Source organism: Corvus moneduloides, chromosome 1 (genome assembly GCF_009650955.1).
Source record: "Corvus moneduloides isolate bCorMon1 chromosome 1, bCorMon1.pri, whole genome shotgun sequence".
NCBI classification, from domain to species: domain Eukaryota; kingdom Metazoa; phylum Chordata; class Aves; order Passeriformes; family Corvidae; genus Corvus; species Corvus moneduloides.
This window is the reverse complement of record NC_045476.1, coordinates 10,083,427-10,100,749: the sequence shown is the minus strand read 5'-3', so window position 1 is coordinate 10,100,749 and position 17,323 is coordinate 10,083,427. Positions and strand designations below refer to the sequence as shown.

At 39.9% G+C, this 17,323-nt stretch overlaps 1 protein-coding gene across 4 annotated transcripts in view; it reads left to right on the top strand.

Annotated features, from left to right (window-relative positions):
- Window positions 1-17,323, top strand: part of DIP2C (disco interacting protein 2 homolog C) — a 316,626-nt gene that overhangs the window by 221,616 nt on the left and 77,687 nt on the right. For all 4 annotated transcript variants that reach the window (XM_032099479.1, XM_032099487.1, XM_032099504.1 and 1 more), the window contains 8 exons: window positions 1,168-1,278; window positions 11,507-11,630; window positions 12,256-12,365; window positions 13,694-13,796; window positions 14,149-14,213; window positions 15,998-16,091; window positions 16,214-16,333; window positions 17,195-17,309. In XM_032099479.1, the coding sequence (XP_031955370.1) occupies window positions 1,168-1,278; window positions 11,507-11,630; window positions 12,256-12,365; window positions 13,694-13,796; window positions 14,149-14,213; window positions 15,998-16,091; window positions 16,214-16,333; window positions 17,195-17,309 (842 nt within the window). The remainder of the gene's footprint in view (window positions 1-1,167; window positions 1,279-11,506; window positions 11,631-12,255; window positions 12,366-13,693; window positions 13,797-14,148; window positions 14,214-15,997; window positions 16,092-16,213; window positions 16,334-17,194; window positions 17,310-17,323) is intronic.

Here is a 17,323-nt window from a genome sequence, read left to right as displayed (position 1 = left end):
TAACTGAACCTTGGAGCATACATCATGATTTTGCTTCAACAAAACTGCTGTGCATGTCGAAGCAGTCAAAACTCAAGAGCTACCAAATAGTTTTAGCAAGTTTCAAGGTGCTGTGATAGTACAGCCTTGTCCTGTGTGTGAGCCCAGAGGAATGAGGTTTGAAATCATTTGCCATGCCTTTGCATGCCACTGCAGTTGACTGTGCAGGAGTAACCACCTGTGTTACAGCTGTTTAGGACATGAGCTGAGAACGCCCATCTGACTGAACCGGAACAAAATCGCAGAGAGGATCCAGCCACTAAGGTCATTCACCAGTGAGAGCAGTACTGTTGCCTGCCCTTGCAAGGAGAGCTCTGGGCTCTCTGAAGCTGCTGGATCCTCAGCAAGGCTGTGAGCCCTCCTGTCTCCTTCCCCTTTGTCTGTGGAGGATCTCAGGCATTGTCCATGGGGCCTGCAGGAGTTAAGCTGCACAGTTCAACACCTACTGAGCATTCCGGTGATCTGTGATTGGTTTTGGCATTCTTTTATCTAAATAATTCCCCAGCCCTAGCCCTGAAGCTGTGAAGTTCAACAAATCCACACCTAGGCTGGCATGTGATAGGGCCAGCTCTGGATGTGATGTTTACTTCTAGATACCAGTTTTTGTGTGTGCACACAGCACACAGAAACTTTACACTTGGACAACAGGATAGTCCTAAAACAAAACTATTGCATGAGGCAAAGTATAGTGAAACAAAACTATGTTAATGATTGACATAATGGCATCTTAAGTCTGGGTAATCTGATTTGGTCACATGTACACTTCAGTTTTAGTAACCTCAAGCAAATTACTACATTAGAATCTGAAATTCTTTTAATTCCATTTGCTTGGTTATTTAACACCGGTAAAACAATCAGTTAATTCAGAACCAGATGAAAGGTGTTGTCAATGTAGGAAACAATGCAGCATGAAAATATTTAACTACATCCCAAGTGAAAATACTCATAAAAGGAATATTTATCAAAATAAATTCCTTCTGATTCCTCATTCTCTGTCATTAGGCATTTGAATAGCTGTCTTAGAAGTGCTCCAGGATCATCTCCATCCAAAAGGAAGCATGGAAACTCCAATTATCATTATCTGACACCTAGGATGAAACATTATTAATGCACATCTCTCTCTTTCAGGTAACACTCGTGTTTCCTAACAATGATCCTGCTGCTTTCATGGTGGCGTTTTATGGCTGCCTGCTTGCGGAAGTTGTGCCCGTCCCAATTGAAGTGCCACTTACAAGAAAGGTGGGGAACTGAGTTTCTTCTCTATGCTCCATTTTAGAACTTACATCAGAATAAATCACAACTGAACACAGCTTTTGAGTACATTTTTGTGGTTAGCTAGCTCTGAATCTGAGGATACCAAGATAGTTCTGTGTGGTGAATTATATATAGTTTCTTCTTTTTTGTGATGGAAAATCTGAAGATGTGCTTGCAGTTTCAGCAAAGGCAGGTCTGCATGGAAAATGAGAGGAAAATTTTTCAAGAGGACAGCTCTGCCAGTCGTAGATAGATTATCTTTGTTGCCTTTTAAAGCCTTCTGGTGTTGGCCACTGACAAAGAATCATTGGCAACAACTGCTGATTTTCCACCTGTCCCTGCAACCCAAGCTATGTTATAATGCCACTGATGCTGTGTGTGCTACTTCAAAGCACTTATGGAAATGCCTTCTCCTCTGTCTGTATGTGCATATGTATTCCAAAGCTTCTGTCACCATGGTCACCTCTGCCAAGGGTGGCACTGGAACAAATTCAGCTCAGGAATTCTCGCCACAGAACATACATTCATAGAGAAAACTGACCACTTCTAATCAAAAGCCTTTCACATCCAGTGTTGGTTCAAAGATTCTACCACGTATCCCAGAGAAGTGTTAGGAGGCAGATAGAGCAGTTCCAGCTGGAAAGAGTGTCTGGGGGTAGTGAGGGGAGGATCAGTGGTGGAGGTGAATGACAGCTGGGTCACTTACATAGATTCTGCAGAACTTGCATTTTTTTCTGAGGATGTGTGCCTTGAAGGCTGTAAGTACAGCAAAATGTATTTATTCATTACAAGGGTTTTTTTGTTGTATCCCCTTAATTTACCATGTTTGGCTTCTCCTACGTACCCCTTGTATGATCACTTTTTTATTAGCTAGCACTAATAATGCCTTGCTTTATTATTTGGTCTGGACTTGGCCATACAAAGAGTGTTTTTAAATCCTTACAGGCTTTCTTTTTTAAAGTAAATTGTTTTGGAAAATGTTGACTGAAGCCATGAGACGTTTCCAAGGAAAGGGCTGAGCAAACGTATTGCTTTGGTCAAACATTTTCAATGTTTCAGGTGTCAAGGGTTTTTCTTTGAAACGTTCCAGTGTTAGAGCACCCTGGAGCAGAAGCTCAAATCTTTGTTTCATGGACAGGAACCCTGCCTTTCAAAAGAAAGCCCTGAAAACAAGATTGTGAGCCCTCATGAAGGCTTTGCAGTTTGCACATCTCACACAGCAAATTAACAGCTCGAAATAACTGGAGATTCCTTCCTGAATGAACCTGCTTGAGCCTTCCTCACCTCTGGGAAGCTGAGCTGACCTCAAAATTTCTTGATTTCAATCATGCATGTCCCAGCCAACATCTGTGGTGGGCTCCTGCCATGGTGAAACCAGAAGGTGGCAGGGACAGAAGGGGTGGGAGCCGCAGGAAGGGGCAGGTTGATAAACTGGGGAAGGAGGAGAGAGAGATGGAGGGAGGGAGTGGATCAGACAACAAGAGGCCATGATCCAGCTGAGCAGATTTGAGGGCCACTGAGCAGAAGGAAGGACCAAGGGAAAGAGGAGACAGGATGTGCCCCAGCTTAAACTGTCTGAGACTGGAGGAAAGATGCAGGTGAGCTGGAAAGGCCATGCAAGGGGAGAGGATGGGACCTCAACCACCTACCTGCTTTGGGGAGTAGGGTTATGCTGTTCCATTTCTAAAATGTTGTATTTGAGAGCACTGAGAGGTGGACATGGCTGTAGAACGAGGATGATTTTAGTAGGAACACATTTCATTTGCATTGGGCTCTCATTGTGCCTTCACATCTGAGGGCAGTACCTGTAGTCTGAGGCAGTTGCATAACATGGTGCATTATTTTGATAAAAACCAGAGATTTTATATGCATCAACAAAATAAGGCTGGCAGAATATGTACATTTTAAGATCTTGCAGAGTGCTCAAATGGGTAAATCTGCTTTCATTCCATGAAAAAAAAGCAACATGGTTTTGAGGGTTAAAAAATCTGTCTTTCCCTGTTACTATTTTCTGAGGTTTAATGACATTTTAAAGCACATAGATAGGCGTAAATTTGATTTATTTTGGAACATCTGATACCACATCCATCCAGTAAACTATAAAATCCAGCTGTCCAAGTAAATACTCTGTGTCAAATGAATAACTTACCCTAATTTGGCTGAACCTCTTGGGTGTTTGTTTTTTTTTTAAATATGTGTCTATATATGGATATATAAATATACACTTACACATGTATATATATATATATATATATTTATATAAAGGAATATATACAGACTCAGACTGTTTATCTTTTGCCACAAAGTTTAAATATCAAATTAATAACACAATAACAGAGATGTCAGTTAAAAAAGCAACATGATCTATACTCTATAAATAAAACTATGCAATCTCACAGCATATACTATTGCAAATATCTTTGCATTTGTTTATATGGAAAGGCAACTGGAGTGGAAACAATGAGATGAAAATCGTGTTCTGAGTAGTCCCAGAAGGAATACCTCTGCCTGGTCAAATGGCAGTGGATTGCTTCTGGCATCCGTGGGAAGATGTCATTCCTGTCATCACACAATGGCCTAGACTGTTCTGTTATGCTTTCCCATTATTTGTTCTGTTTTCTGCATGCTTCAGTACATTCTGGCAGTGGACATCCTTTGGGTTGCTTTCTGGAAGACAGAGATGTGAGCTGGCAAATAGACCAGCAATTCTATTACATTTTATATTGTATTATACTATAGGCTTACAGAATAATAAACTGATACAGGATGAGCTATTTCAGGTAGTTATATTAGCAGCCATTTCTAATATTAAAAGTTTGTATTAGCAGCTTTAATAGTGTTCTACATTTTCATAAAGAAGAGTTTTTCACAGCTCTGTGCAGAATTTTGTCCCTGGCATTTTAAAACTGGCAGTAATATTTGCAGCCAGGTAGACTTTTGGCTTACAGATTACTCTGCAGACATCTATACCCATATGGAAGTAAGGGCTTTTGCTTTACCAGCACTTAGATTTTGTCTGCATTCCCTTTTCTTTGTAGCATAACTGTTATTTTTTTAGGATTTTGACAGGATTTTCTTCCCAGTTCATTGTTAGGTGAAGGTCCATCTTGCCTTGCTCTTTCCTTCTGTATCCCACCTTTGTGTTGACAGAATACCTAGAATATCCCCAGGACTGCAGGGCACGTTTGACCTGGCATCTAGGATGGATTGTCTGAACATCCAGCAACCATGCAGCATTTTCCAATTTTATTCTCAAATGCTTCCTAGTGTTTGGCAAAGAAAAATTGGAAATTGGAGTTCATGGAGCATGGTTTTGCCTCTTTAGACTTGGGACATCAGGTCTAAAATTAAAAACTGAAATCCCAAACCAACTCTTCATTCTAAAAAGCACCAGTCAGGGGTTCTGCACTCATTGTAACAATAGAACAAGCAGTATTTTTATTTCTCCTCCTTTCCCTACATTTAATACCATTGCAATGCCTTTATCATCAACACTCCCCAAAATTGTTGTAGCTAATCCTCATCCCTTGTCTTACAGGCTCTGTTCTCTCAGAATAGTGTCCCTTTCTCCAAATTTGCTTATGTTTCCCAAACATTAGCAAATAATATGTCCTATATAACATCTCTTCCTTCAGAGCAGCCACTTTTGTTAATCTTGTCTGAAGCTGGAGTATTACAAAGTTTCATTGTATGTGTGATATGATGTGAATTGCAAACTGTATGTCATAGAATGTGCCATCAAAGTAGATGAGATGGGAGTTTCAACATGTCAAGTTCTAGTTCAAACAGTGATTTACTATGTCCCTTATGAAACAATTTTAAAATATGGTTTTGATTTATTTTTCTTTATGTTTTTTAGGTCAATGTTTTTTTCCATTTGATTGGCGCCATGAAAAACATTATTATTCTGCTCTGACACAGTCAGGGGAGCTATTCAGTTTTAATCTAAAAATAACATTTTTGTCCTCCAAGCACATTCGTAGTTATGCTCAGTCACATGCTGTGAACATAGGAAGAAAGCTGTCCCTCACAGATCTTCATGGCCTCCTTATCACAGGCAGAATTTGTAGCAGAGTGTGTGTGACATGAAAGCATGTAAAAATTAGTTTCTCACTTAAAATGCTATTTTGTAGCCCGTTAGATTTAATGCTGTGTGTGCTTTCAGCAGGCATTTCTGTGCTCTTCTGGATGCTGGCTCTCACTGTATGATTGGAAGAATTGTGCCTGTGTATTGTCATAGGAAATCTGGAGATATCCATTCCAGGACATTTAGGGGTTTTTTTAAAGGATGCTTCATATAGGGTAAAACTGTTTTTCAGGAGCTCTTTTTATTTAATCCTGAAAGGTTATTAAAGCTTCGACATAGCCCGGGAGGTAGATCTCTTCCGAGACAGTAAATTGTCCCAGTCATATATTTCTTTAAAAGAAGAGTTCTAGTCTGAAGGAGATACACCTTGACATCTTTCCTAGTGTTTCAGGGATAAAATGAGCTTTGCTTTCTCTCAGCTTTACTCATTGTAGGGCTGTAGTGTGCCAGAAACACTGGAGCTCTACATGCTTTTGAACATCTTTTGACAATGCATCTCTTTCTCCCCTGGATTTAAAATATGTATAAAATGTTTTATATATTCTTTTCAGTGGCATAGTCTTCCAGTCCTTCCAAAGAATCTAAGTTCCCTGAGCTGCACCTGAGCCCCATGTGCACACTGCTGGACCCTGTAAGCCTTGTGCCTGTCCGTCCCTCTTCATACGCTTCAGCAGTGGAGCAGTAAGAAGTCCTTGCTCAGTTTGCCACAGTGAATCTCACACCCTTAAAAGTTTGTGTTTCCTTATTATATTTTCAAGTTTAGGAAATGGTCGTTTCCTATAGAGGATACCATATTTCATGCGGTGTCCCCTGCCAAAAATAACTACTGTCTTGCTTTTATTAAGATTTCTGGAGATTAAGATGCTCATAGTTGCAGATTTCACATGCAAATTGCAGGCAGATACCAAAGCTGTTGTCTGAAGAGACAACTAATTTCTTCATTTTAAAGCTGGTTATAAAGATTTTTGTCTGCACTGTGTTTAATTTTTATTAAGGTCTTTGTGTTTTTTAAAAAAGAGGGTTTCCTCAATGCCTTTTAACTTTTGGCTCAGAACTGGTGATGCTTGGCCTTTACATCTGGTCATTGCCCTATTTGTTCTTTACCAGCAAATTTTTGTTAGGGTGAGGGCACTGGAGCTCAAATAAGCATTGTAACAGAAAACAAGATTAGTTCAGTCTGTGATGCTCCACCACATAATTCTCATTTTGAAAGCAGTCTGGGATTTGCAAGTGAACAGAAGTAACCTTTATCAGACCAACCTTTGCACAGGCTGTCTCTTCCTTCCTTCCTTATTAGATAAGGACATGCACTCTCACTCACGGAGACAGGATCATAATTGTTTTCCTTCACATAGATACTCTCACAAAGCATTCTAGAAATGACATTAACAGCATGCTGAAATGCAACCACACGTGGGATTTTTTTATCCAGACAATGAATTATCACTCTCTGCAGCAGGAAGAAGACAATTTGCCTCCAGGTACTGGTGAAAACCTTTAGGGAACCTTTAATAAAAGTCTTTAGAGAACTTTGAATGGCTGCCTACAGCAGAGAGGATTTCTGGCTCACTTCATCTGAAAGATTGATCTCTCTAGGTGTGTGCAGACATAGTCTAAAGCTATGCACACCTCATTTTTCATACCGCAGCAAGTGCTGTGCCTTCAAGAAATGTAAAATGATAGTTCCAAAGTCAGCTATTGGTCTCAGACCTCATGCTACAATACCTCAGCTCTGTGTTTTGCCTTCTGCCTGCATTCTGTGTCATTTCAAACTGTGAATTGTAGAGGATTTGACAATAAGCATCTCTGGCAAGTCAGTGAGCCCTTGTCTGCAGCTGGGGCTGTGTTGAGTTGTATCACCTGGTCTCCACTGGCTTCCTGAGCTTTTTCCTACCCCCACAAGATTCAGCAAAATAAAGCATTCATGGCAAGTGGGGGGTTGCCAAGTAGCAGATCAGCATAAATTACCAAAATAGCAAGTAACACTTCTGACAAACCAGTGTGTCCTGAAAATCTATTCTCTTCTCAGGTAGGAGAGTGATTCTATTTAAGAGGGGAAGAAGATTTGGTTGGCTTTTTTTGTGGAAGATTATTTGTTTGTGTCTTTTTGCTACTTAAAAAGTAGTTTTCACCTTTGCACCCATTCATTTCACGTTACTCAAAAGGCAGGCTGATAGCTTGTCTGTGAAATCTGAAATAATCATTCCCTTTAAAGTGAGTAGCCTTTTTTGTGGCCCACATGGAAGCTTTGACTGCTTCAAGCAAAGGACTGCACTTTTAACTCAAATTTCATTTTTCAAAAACAAGTTTTGCCCAAGGTCCTCACTGTTCTGGGCCTGTCATGCTGAGGCGTAAGGAACAGCAAAGACTGTTGTGCTTGCATGGTTGAGTATGTAGGTAACATTGTGGTGTGTCTGGGGGGTGTATAAAGGTTTCAGATCTTCCACCTCCTAGCTGTCACTCCAGCGTCTCAACACCACTTGAGTAGTTAGAAACAAGTTCTGTGGGGCAGCAGTTATCACAGAAGCACTGGCGTGGGGCAAGGGATGTTGACCCCTTCTTTATGTCTCTGTTCTCTGCAGTACTTTTAGATTCTGGGTTAGGATGGAGCCAGCAGAAGCAGGCAGAAGGTGAGGATAACTAGTTACAGGGTGTGAGAGACTGAGACTGAAGGTGGAATCGATGGACACTGAGTAGGAGAGTTCCAGAAAGCTTCATTGTGTTCAAAATCCTCAACTGGAGCTTCTATGGCTCTTGACAGTGTCTGTCACAGCACTTCTGCTTCAGCATCTTGATTTGCCTTTTTCTTGCAAGGCAGGATTTAGTGTGGCCACCAAAGCATGGCATGGGATTTGAAAGTCTGTAAAACACACTGCCCATGCCTGATGAAATTCTTCCAATCTCTTGTGGCAGTGTTACATCATGTGATTGTTCAGTCATGTTTTCCTTACAATTGAAAGAATATCTGTGCAGAAAAGAATGGGGTGAAGATTTTAGTGCTGTTTGAGGTGGGTTGTTCTGATGTAAAGCAGTCTGCTATTACAAACTGTGGCATGCATAGATTGTATTAAGAAATCTTTGTATGTGTGTGAACTGCTACAAATGAATGATTAATATTTATGTGGACATACTCTAAGACAGTTGATACTGCACTAAGGGAAAGCGTAGTCATTCTTTCTTGTGTTATCTGAAGAACTCTACACTATTAATGCAAGTTTCTTTTCCCCGTTGTTTTGTTTTGGTGTAAGAAGAGTTTGACAGATGATACCCAGGAACATGGTATGCTGATGCTCTAAGGTCCGCACTTTCTACTGGGTTTCCTTATGTTAAATTTCTTAATGGAATTTGTTAGGTTAATTTCTGCTTACAAAGTTCTGCATTAAATGGAATTTCCTTGGTTGAGAATTGGCATTTTCTTGATATAGTAGTGAAACTGTAGCAGTCTTTTATAGGATATACAGTTACAACAATATTGCAATTTAAAATTGAGATCAATGCAGTCTCCATTCAATTATAAAATTTATATGCCTTTTTTAAATTGGTAGTTAGAAAGTCATACATATATTAGTAAATATTTATTAGACTAAATTTAATGGGAAATTTTGAGCAATGGTAGTATGAATCTGATATTTTAAGGAACTCATGACCTCCCTTTATAGATGATAGAGTAGCAGGTCTCAGAAGCTGTGTCTTGACCAAGGAGTGGTGTTCTCTGTGGAACACTCCAGCCTTCCTCTTCCTGACATTCCTTCTGAGGGACCCTCAGGGAGAGCCATCTCTCCTGCACTGTTCAGGCACCCACATTTCCTTCCTCTGAGCAGACTCCAAGAGTGGAGACAGAAGGTCTCATCCTCATGTGGAACCAGGATTAGATCTGGCTAAGTGCTTGTCCCGTAGGTTTGACAACACAGATGTGGACGAGCTGACATGAGAGTCAGTGAGGACAGTAATTAATGCTTGACAAAACCCATTAAGTTCTGGAAGTCCCACTGGTGCAGGTGTGGTGGAGCAAACAACATGCTCCCCAAAGTGTTGTTCATGGAGACACCAGTATTATTCTCTGTTGTTCAAAGGATACTCTCATTGTCTGGTTTTATATGGCGACAGATGATACACAAGCTTAAGTTTAAAAAGCCTTGCTGAAAAAATACTTTTCTTTTTTTTCCTGTTTTTATAAGCATTCTGGCTACAGTAAGCAAAAGCAAATGCAGTAATTCTGGATGGAAGGAGTTATATAGCATAGACTTGACAGATCAGTTAATTGTCCCACATTGCTTACTCAGCTATCAAAGGTGGGATAATTGCTGCTATATACATATTTTGAGGTGGTATGGAAAAGTAAGCTTTTGCTTTTCCTCTGTTCTCATTGCTTCTCCATTTTAGATAGTTTTATTTGACTACATAAAAATTGCATTAAGAATTAGTCAGTTAGGCTCTGGGGCTTTCTTTCCATCATACAATTTTGCTTTGAATAAATCAATAGATCAAGGCAACTGTTCTGTATTTCTGGTTGTTTCCATGGTTGAGTGTGGTCTATGGTTGATTTGAAAGATATTATAATTTGATCTTTTAAGTCTCTTTAGGCGGTTTTCAGTAGAACCATTCTGTGAAGAAAGGGTTAATACTTCAATGTGCATTTACATCTTGGGCTTTGCTCTGTTGAAGAGCTGAGTGGATAGATGTAAAGTTCATAAAAGAGTAATGACAAGACACTACACATAAAGCAGACATAATGCTGTAGGAGCACAGCATCTCCTAAAGAACAGCTATGGCCTAGACTTGGAAATCATTACATGACTTCTTAATCTCACTGCTTCTATCCCCTTGATGAAAGTAAAATGTAATGAGCATACTCTAATGGGCACTTGACTGTATGTAGTGCTCCTGAAACATGCCTGTAACTACTGAATGAAATGGTTATTGACAGATCAGGTTAGCTCAGCATTAATAGGGAAACTCTCACCACTGTACACCCATCCTAACTTCTTAAAGGTTGAAAGCTTTTTCCAGGTGGAAGCATCTGTAGTCCATATTATTTCCTAGAATTGTCACAAAATCACAGAATGGTTGAGGTTGGCAGAGATGTGTTAAGATGACCTAATCCAGCGCCCCTGCTCAAACAGGGCCACCTAGAACAGGGTGCCCAGGACTATATCCATGGTAGCTGTTGGATATCTCCAAGTATGGAAACTCCACCACCTCTATGGGCACCTAGTGCCAGTCACCCTCCCAGTAAAAAAGTGTTTCCTGATAGTCAGAGGGAATCTCCTCTGTTTTGGTTTGTGTCCATTGCCTCTGGGCCTGTCACTGGGCAAAGAAAGGAATAAACCTGACTCCATCTTCTTCACACTCTCCCTTCAGGTGTTTGTTCACATTGATTAGATCCCCTGCTAAGCATTCTCTTCTTGAGGCTGAGCAGTCCTAGCTCTCACTCTTTCCTCATAGGAGAGATGCTCCAGTCCCTTCATTATTCTAGTGGTCCTTTGCTGACTCTCTCCAGTAGCTCTATGTCTTCTACTTGGAAGCCCAGAACTGGTCCCAGTGCTGGAGATGTGCCTCACTGGTGCTGAGGGGAAGGATCACCTTCCTCAGCCTGCTGGCAATGCTTTGCCTCGCACAGCTCAGGATGCCATTTGCCTTCCTCGTGCCAGGGCACGTTGCTGCTTCACACTCAGTTTGGTGTCCACCAGGTCCTCGAGGTCCTTTACCGAAAAGTTGGTCTCCAGACCATTCTGGTACAGGAGGTTGTTCCTCCACAGGTACAGGACTTTGAATTTGCCTTTGGTGAACTTTATGAGGGCCCTGTCTGGCCGTTTCTCCAGGGATCCTCTCTGATCAGTCAGATCAGACATTCCTCCCAGTCACTCGTCATTTCTGAAGAGATGCAAGAGCAGATGCCATCTGATGGCTTCTGCTCTCTTTATGATTTATGCTGCTACAGACAAGGGGATATGTAGCTTGTGGAATTCCTTTGTCAATGTACAGATGAGTTTTGATAGTCACCTAAAAGGAAATCAATTTAATGGAAAGAGACTGTTTTCCTCTCAAGATAATGTGCCCAAGGACAAAAATTATTTCAGCCTGTAATCACTTCTAATCAATTCCGTGCATTTTGTCATCTCTTAGGATGCTGGAAGTCAACAAATAGGCTTTTTGCTTGGAAGCTGTGGAGTTACTGTGGCCTTGACCAGCGACGCATGCCATAAAGGACTGCCTAAAAGCCCCACAGGGGAGATACCACAGTTTAAAGGTAATCTAACCCTAGTTTATCATGGCTCTTGCTGGTCATTTACTACAACAAGTAATTGCACTTGTTTAGTGGCTGTGGGTGAGGGTCAGGCCCATGATGAAACACTTGCCACGGGAGCAGCTGTCGCTGCTGGGACACCACTGTCCTGGCATGTCACTGCTGGCAGTGATGGCTGTGCCAGCCTCATGGATGGAGAGCGGTACCAGTATTCCCAATCCAGTTCTCTGCTGGCTCAGCCAGGCTGCTGAGACCATCTGTGGCCACAAAAATTAAGCCAACAGACTTAGGACTGTAGTAGACAAGAAATATTCATATGATTCACTCCTTTAGTGAAGTGTAGGGACAGTAACTTCTGACAGGGGAGTGGTAATGAAACTGCTTGGGTCACTAACAGCTTAAACTGCCCAGCCATTCCCTCAGGGTCTGCCTAAAAAGACCTCAATAGCTGTGTTAAGACAGCAGTTCTGCAAAGTCTTCTTTCTCAGACTACACTGAGGTTCAAAGGAAGCAATGTTTAGGTAATGGTGACACAGACCTTTCAAGAATAAAACTCTGGCAAGGAAGACTTCTGTCTTGTCTTATCCAGCAGAAACTCAACAAAAGCTGGCTTTTGTTTGTATCTCAGGCTGGCCAAAGCTGCTGTGGTTTGTCACAGAGTCTAAACACCTCTCCAAGCCTCCTCGTGACTGGTTCCCCCACATCAAGGATGCCAACAATGACACAGCTTACATTGAGGTGAGTTAATGAAGATGCATCTTCTCCTCGAATCATTACATATGGCTCTTCTGGGTTAGGTAAACATCATTATTCATTCCATAGTGACAGAAGCAAAGAACATCCTGGTTTAGCCTGTTAATAAGTAATGTTTTCTAATAAATTTGACCAATACTGAGTTCAGAAAAATCAATGGAATGTTAAATTGCATTTTGGGTGTTTCTAACATTACTGTTTTTATGTGGCTGCTGCAGTATTATATTACACTTGCCTTGACCAATCTTGGTTCTGTTCAGTGTGGGCTTGCCCACTAGCCTTGGGAGTGGCTCAGGTTCACAGTGAAGCTTCAGTTCTCATATCACAACCTTCAGACCCTTTGAAAGAGAAAGAATTTCTTGTTCAAATGCTTGCTTGTCACTAACTGCTTTATGAGTCACGCTCCCCACAACAGAACAGCATCAGGAAGGCAAAGTTAGCAATGCTTTTGAATTTAATTTTCCTCTTTTTTTTTCCCCCCCATAATTTTCTCCCCCTTCTGCATAGACTCAAATGCTTTGAATTCAGTGGTGTTAGTATTGAATTTAAATGATTCTTCAATGGGACTAAGTGCAAGTGAATGGACCAAAGGTGTTTCCTGTCTTTGTGCAGTCAGGATACTGGGCTAGAGAAGCAGAGATGTCTTCATTCTCAATCTTGCTGATTATCTTTATCATGGAGAAAGATAAATGTTTAATTTATTATCTGCCACTGATAGTTCTCAGACTCTTGCATAAAGTTACAAAAATTATTTCAGTAATCACCAATGGCCTCCTGCCTCTTTTCTGCTGCTTTCTCACGAGTCTCATATTCTTCTGATCAAAGAATTTGTGTCTTTCAGACTGCATACATATAGATTATTATCACAGCACCCAGCAAGGATTCTGCAGTCAGCTCTTACCATATGCCTTACAAGATGCAGAAGGGAGAAGCTTGGGTTTAGTGGTTGGCCTATAAAATCTAACATGTAAACACTGAACAGACTGAACTAGGTTATTCTCTGCTAAATCTAGCCAGTCCATTAGTCATTGACATGATCAGAATTGTTAGAATTATGCCTGTTTCTAAACAACACATGGATTTCAGATATCAAGCCTGGGAAGCTTCAGTCAAAAGAGAAAGCCTATCTGAAAAAAAATTCCTTTTTAACAAAGAGATGCCTCCAAAACTCCCCAGTACTGCTGCCTTCTTAAAATAGAGTCATTAGATGTGTCCATCATACACCTGCAGAGGAAACACTTTAAACATAGCTATTAAATAATGGAAATAGGGCAATTATTTCACATTGACTTTCCCTACTTATTTCATTTTAGTACAAAACATGTAAAGATGGAAGTGTGCTTGGGGTAACTGTGACAAGGATTGCACTGCTGACACACTGCCAAGCTCTGACCCAGGCATGTGGATACACAGAAGGTAAGGAGTGCACTCCCCTTGCATCATCCTTAAAATCAAGTGGGAATTGTAATTCACTTCTCATCAGTCTCCTATCTTGTGTTTTACACTGTTCGGTGCCAAAGGCTTCTAGGTTTAAAAACATGATTCTTTTTAAATTTATTTCAGGAAATATGTTCATGTTTAAAATATCTATAGGAGAGGTACAAATAATGTCTTAACCAATATAAATCCCGCAGCGGAGATTTACTTTGAAACTTAACCTTTGAGGTCATCAGTCATGTTACACTGAAGCTTCCTTCCTTTGAGTGGGTTTGCCTTGGGTCAATGCCATGCTCTAAAAAATAAATTCTGCTTTGTTTTCATTGGACAGCTGAAACAATTGTGAATGTACTAGATTTCAAGAAGGATGTTGGTTTATGGCATGGAATTCTTACAGTAAGTATGTGTTTTTATTCTCTCTGGATATTTGAAAAGAAATTATCCTAATATGCTTATTGCTGTCACAAACTGGGATGTCCTACAGTTTCTTCTAATACAATCTTTTCTGCTTTGAAAGCAAAATAAATGTGATTTAAACCCGTGATCTTCTCCTAGTGCACTTACCCATAATGAGCATGGTAAAGACGTCAGAGTATTTTTATGTATCATGTCAAGTACTGTGGTCCCATTCTTATCATGTTATCTCACCAATATGTGATTTTGAGATCAAACTTTATAGCAGAAACAAATCAAATTAGTACTTGCTTCTATAGGGATATGATCCAATGGCATAGTTCTATTGCTCCTGACTAGCTCCCCTATCAAAACTCCCACCAACAGATGTTTTTGCTAACATTGAAGCATTCCCAATACTTTAAATTGCATTAATTTTCTACTTAATGTTGGAATGTCTTCCTCAATTGACATGGGAGACAAGTGACATATTTTTAAGGATTGCTTCTAAAGGTGCTGTTGCAATCAGTGACTGATAAAATGTTTACTATTCACTGATCACTTTAAGAACAGATGTCAAGTGTTGAAGGGTCATTGTTTGGGGTTCCCATGATTTTGGGGGTCCCTATGATTCCCAGTGATCTGTTTTTCCCATGCAGTGTTATACTCTTCTTACTATCAAAGTGCAGTAATAACAGTTCTGAAGCAGAAACAATTAGGCTTAACACCCATAAGTATCTCATCTTTATCACTGGTTGAAAGCAAGTGTCTAATAGAGCTTTTCTGTGCCTTCCTTTGCTATTGATCTTGTTCTGAACTTCATTTTTTTCAGTACTTGCCTGTAAGTGCTTTTCCTGTACCTGTGCTTATGCCAGACTGAAAGGAGAACTATCTTTTGCAGTTTCCAAGTGTTTAAATGACTAATTCACTGGGACACTTAACCCTTCTTAGACCTAGGTTTTCCAAAACAAATACTGTATTTAACCTGAGCTGCTATGAGGGGAGGCGTGTTGCCCTGAGGAGATATTTCTAAATGGTAACAGAAGTAAAGCAGCAGCTCATTTACAGGCTGTTTGTTTAACACTGAGAAATCACCAATGCAATTGGTGGGCTCAGACTGAGAGATCAGTTTTGGATTTGTCATTGGTTTCACTCAGCTGCCTTTTCTAAACTTCCTGGAACTTTTCATGACCTTGTTGAAAATACTGGAATTAGCTCACCCGGAGAGGGACTAAAACCTCCTTCATTTATTTTCTGTTAAAATAAATTGATCTCTGCTTAGTCTAGGACTTCAATTTCTTTGTCTACTGGCTTTTAAATAATTTGTGCCCCACTACTATTGGTAGCTTTTAGTCTTCCCAGAGATGGATTTCTGTAGACAGATATCTTGCTGCTTGAGCTTTTTAGTGCAGTGTTCATATATATGGCAGTTTATCAGGCTTAGGGATAATATTTACCTACAGAGCAAACATGCAGACATTCTTCACCCAATGGTTTATTAGATTTTTTTGTATTTAGAGTTTAAGTATGAATAGAAAGAAAATGTTTCTTTTCAGTACTGCTTAAAAGTTATGGTCTGATTTGTCTAAATCGTTAATCCTTAATTAAAACACTGGAAAATGGGTGTCTTTTTCATCTTAATGTAGGTAGCTAGATAGGAAAAGATGAATGCCAGCACTGACAATAAAATAAGCACAGAGCAATTTGCATAGATGCCCCTGCCCATAACACAATATAAGTAGTTACCACAATTTTTGTCTGAAACCCTTTTATTTTTTTGATTTCAGAGTGTCATGAACATGATGCATGTTATAAGTATTCCATACTCCTTAATGAAAGTGAATCCACTGTCATGGATACAAAAAGTCTGTCAATACAAAGGTAAGGAACAAGAATATACAGAAGTTTGCTTGATAGTCAAACTCCAAAGTGCAAATTGATAACACATCCCGTCTGTCTAGCTTTCATATGGTGTGTTAGTAATTTTGTCATTGTTATTGCAGCAAAAGTTGCCTGTGTGAAGTCCAGAGACATGCACTGGGCGTTGGTGGCACATCGAGACCAGAGGGACATCAACCTCTCCTCGCTGCGGATGCTGATAGTGGCTGATGGTGCAAACCCATGTAAGCTCTGCTGCTGCACTTCAGGAGAGAACAGGAAGCGGTTTCTGTCTTGCCTTTAAAGTTTCAATCTTCAGCTGTCTTAGCTAAAATATTTGCAAAATACACAGTTTGTCTACTACAAACTGTGTGACATTTATGGAAACAGTAATTAATTTGGGATTTTTTTCAAAATATGTTTTTCATTAGCTCATCCTGAAACAAACTTGATATTCCATATAATGCAAGTTGCAGTAAATACAGGTGTTTTTAACATCATAGTCATGTAAAAAGACTGAAGCTATAAAAGTTGAAGCAATGAAGACCTTAAGCTATAGAAAAGATCAGAACATTTGCTCTGAATGATGATTCTCACATGCAGAAGTAACAGAATTTTAGGGGAATACTTGTGCTACTCTAGAGAAACACATCTGAATCACTTCATGACAATTAACAGCATGAGCTATTTCTCTGTATTATTTAAGATACACGTGTACAGGTGTTCTACTTGTTTGTAGTAGTTTAGTAGTTTGGTTGGAATTTCTGAATTAAATCTTTAATTTCCCTCATCCTAAAAAAGAACACTGGAATGAAATTGGTACTGTAAATCTAGCAGTAATGGCTTTTCTATGTAAGCATAATGAAAAGACATCATGTTCAAAATTTAGTCTTTATTCCCTGTATGCATATGTACAATTGCATATACATACATATATGTAGTTGTAGCAGCTATGATGTATTTCCCTGTGGACATGGATCCTTTAAAAATTATTTCCCCTGAAAAGCCTATATATTAATAGTAAATTTGCAGCTTGAATAGCATCACTTCAGGAATCAAATTATTTTTCTCCTCTGATTTTTTGTTATTTTTTTTCTTTACCCCAGGGTCCATTTCTTCCTGTGATGCATTTCTCAATGTCTTCCAAAGTAAGGGTCTAAGGCAGGAGGTCATTTGTCCCTGTGCTAGTTCACCAGAAGCTCTCACTGTTGCTATTCGAAGGTACGTGTTATTCC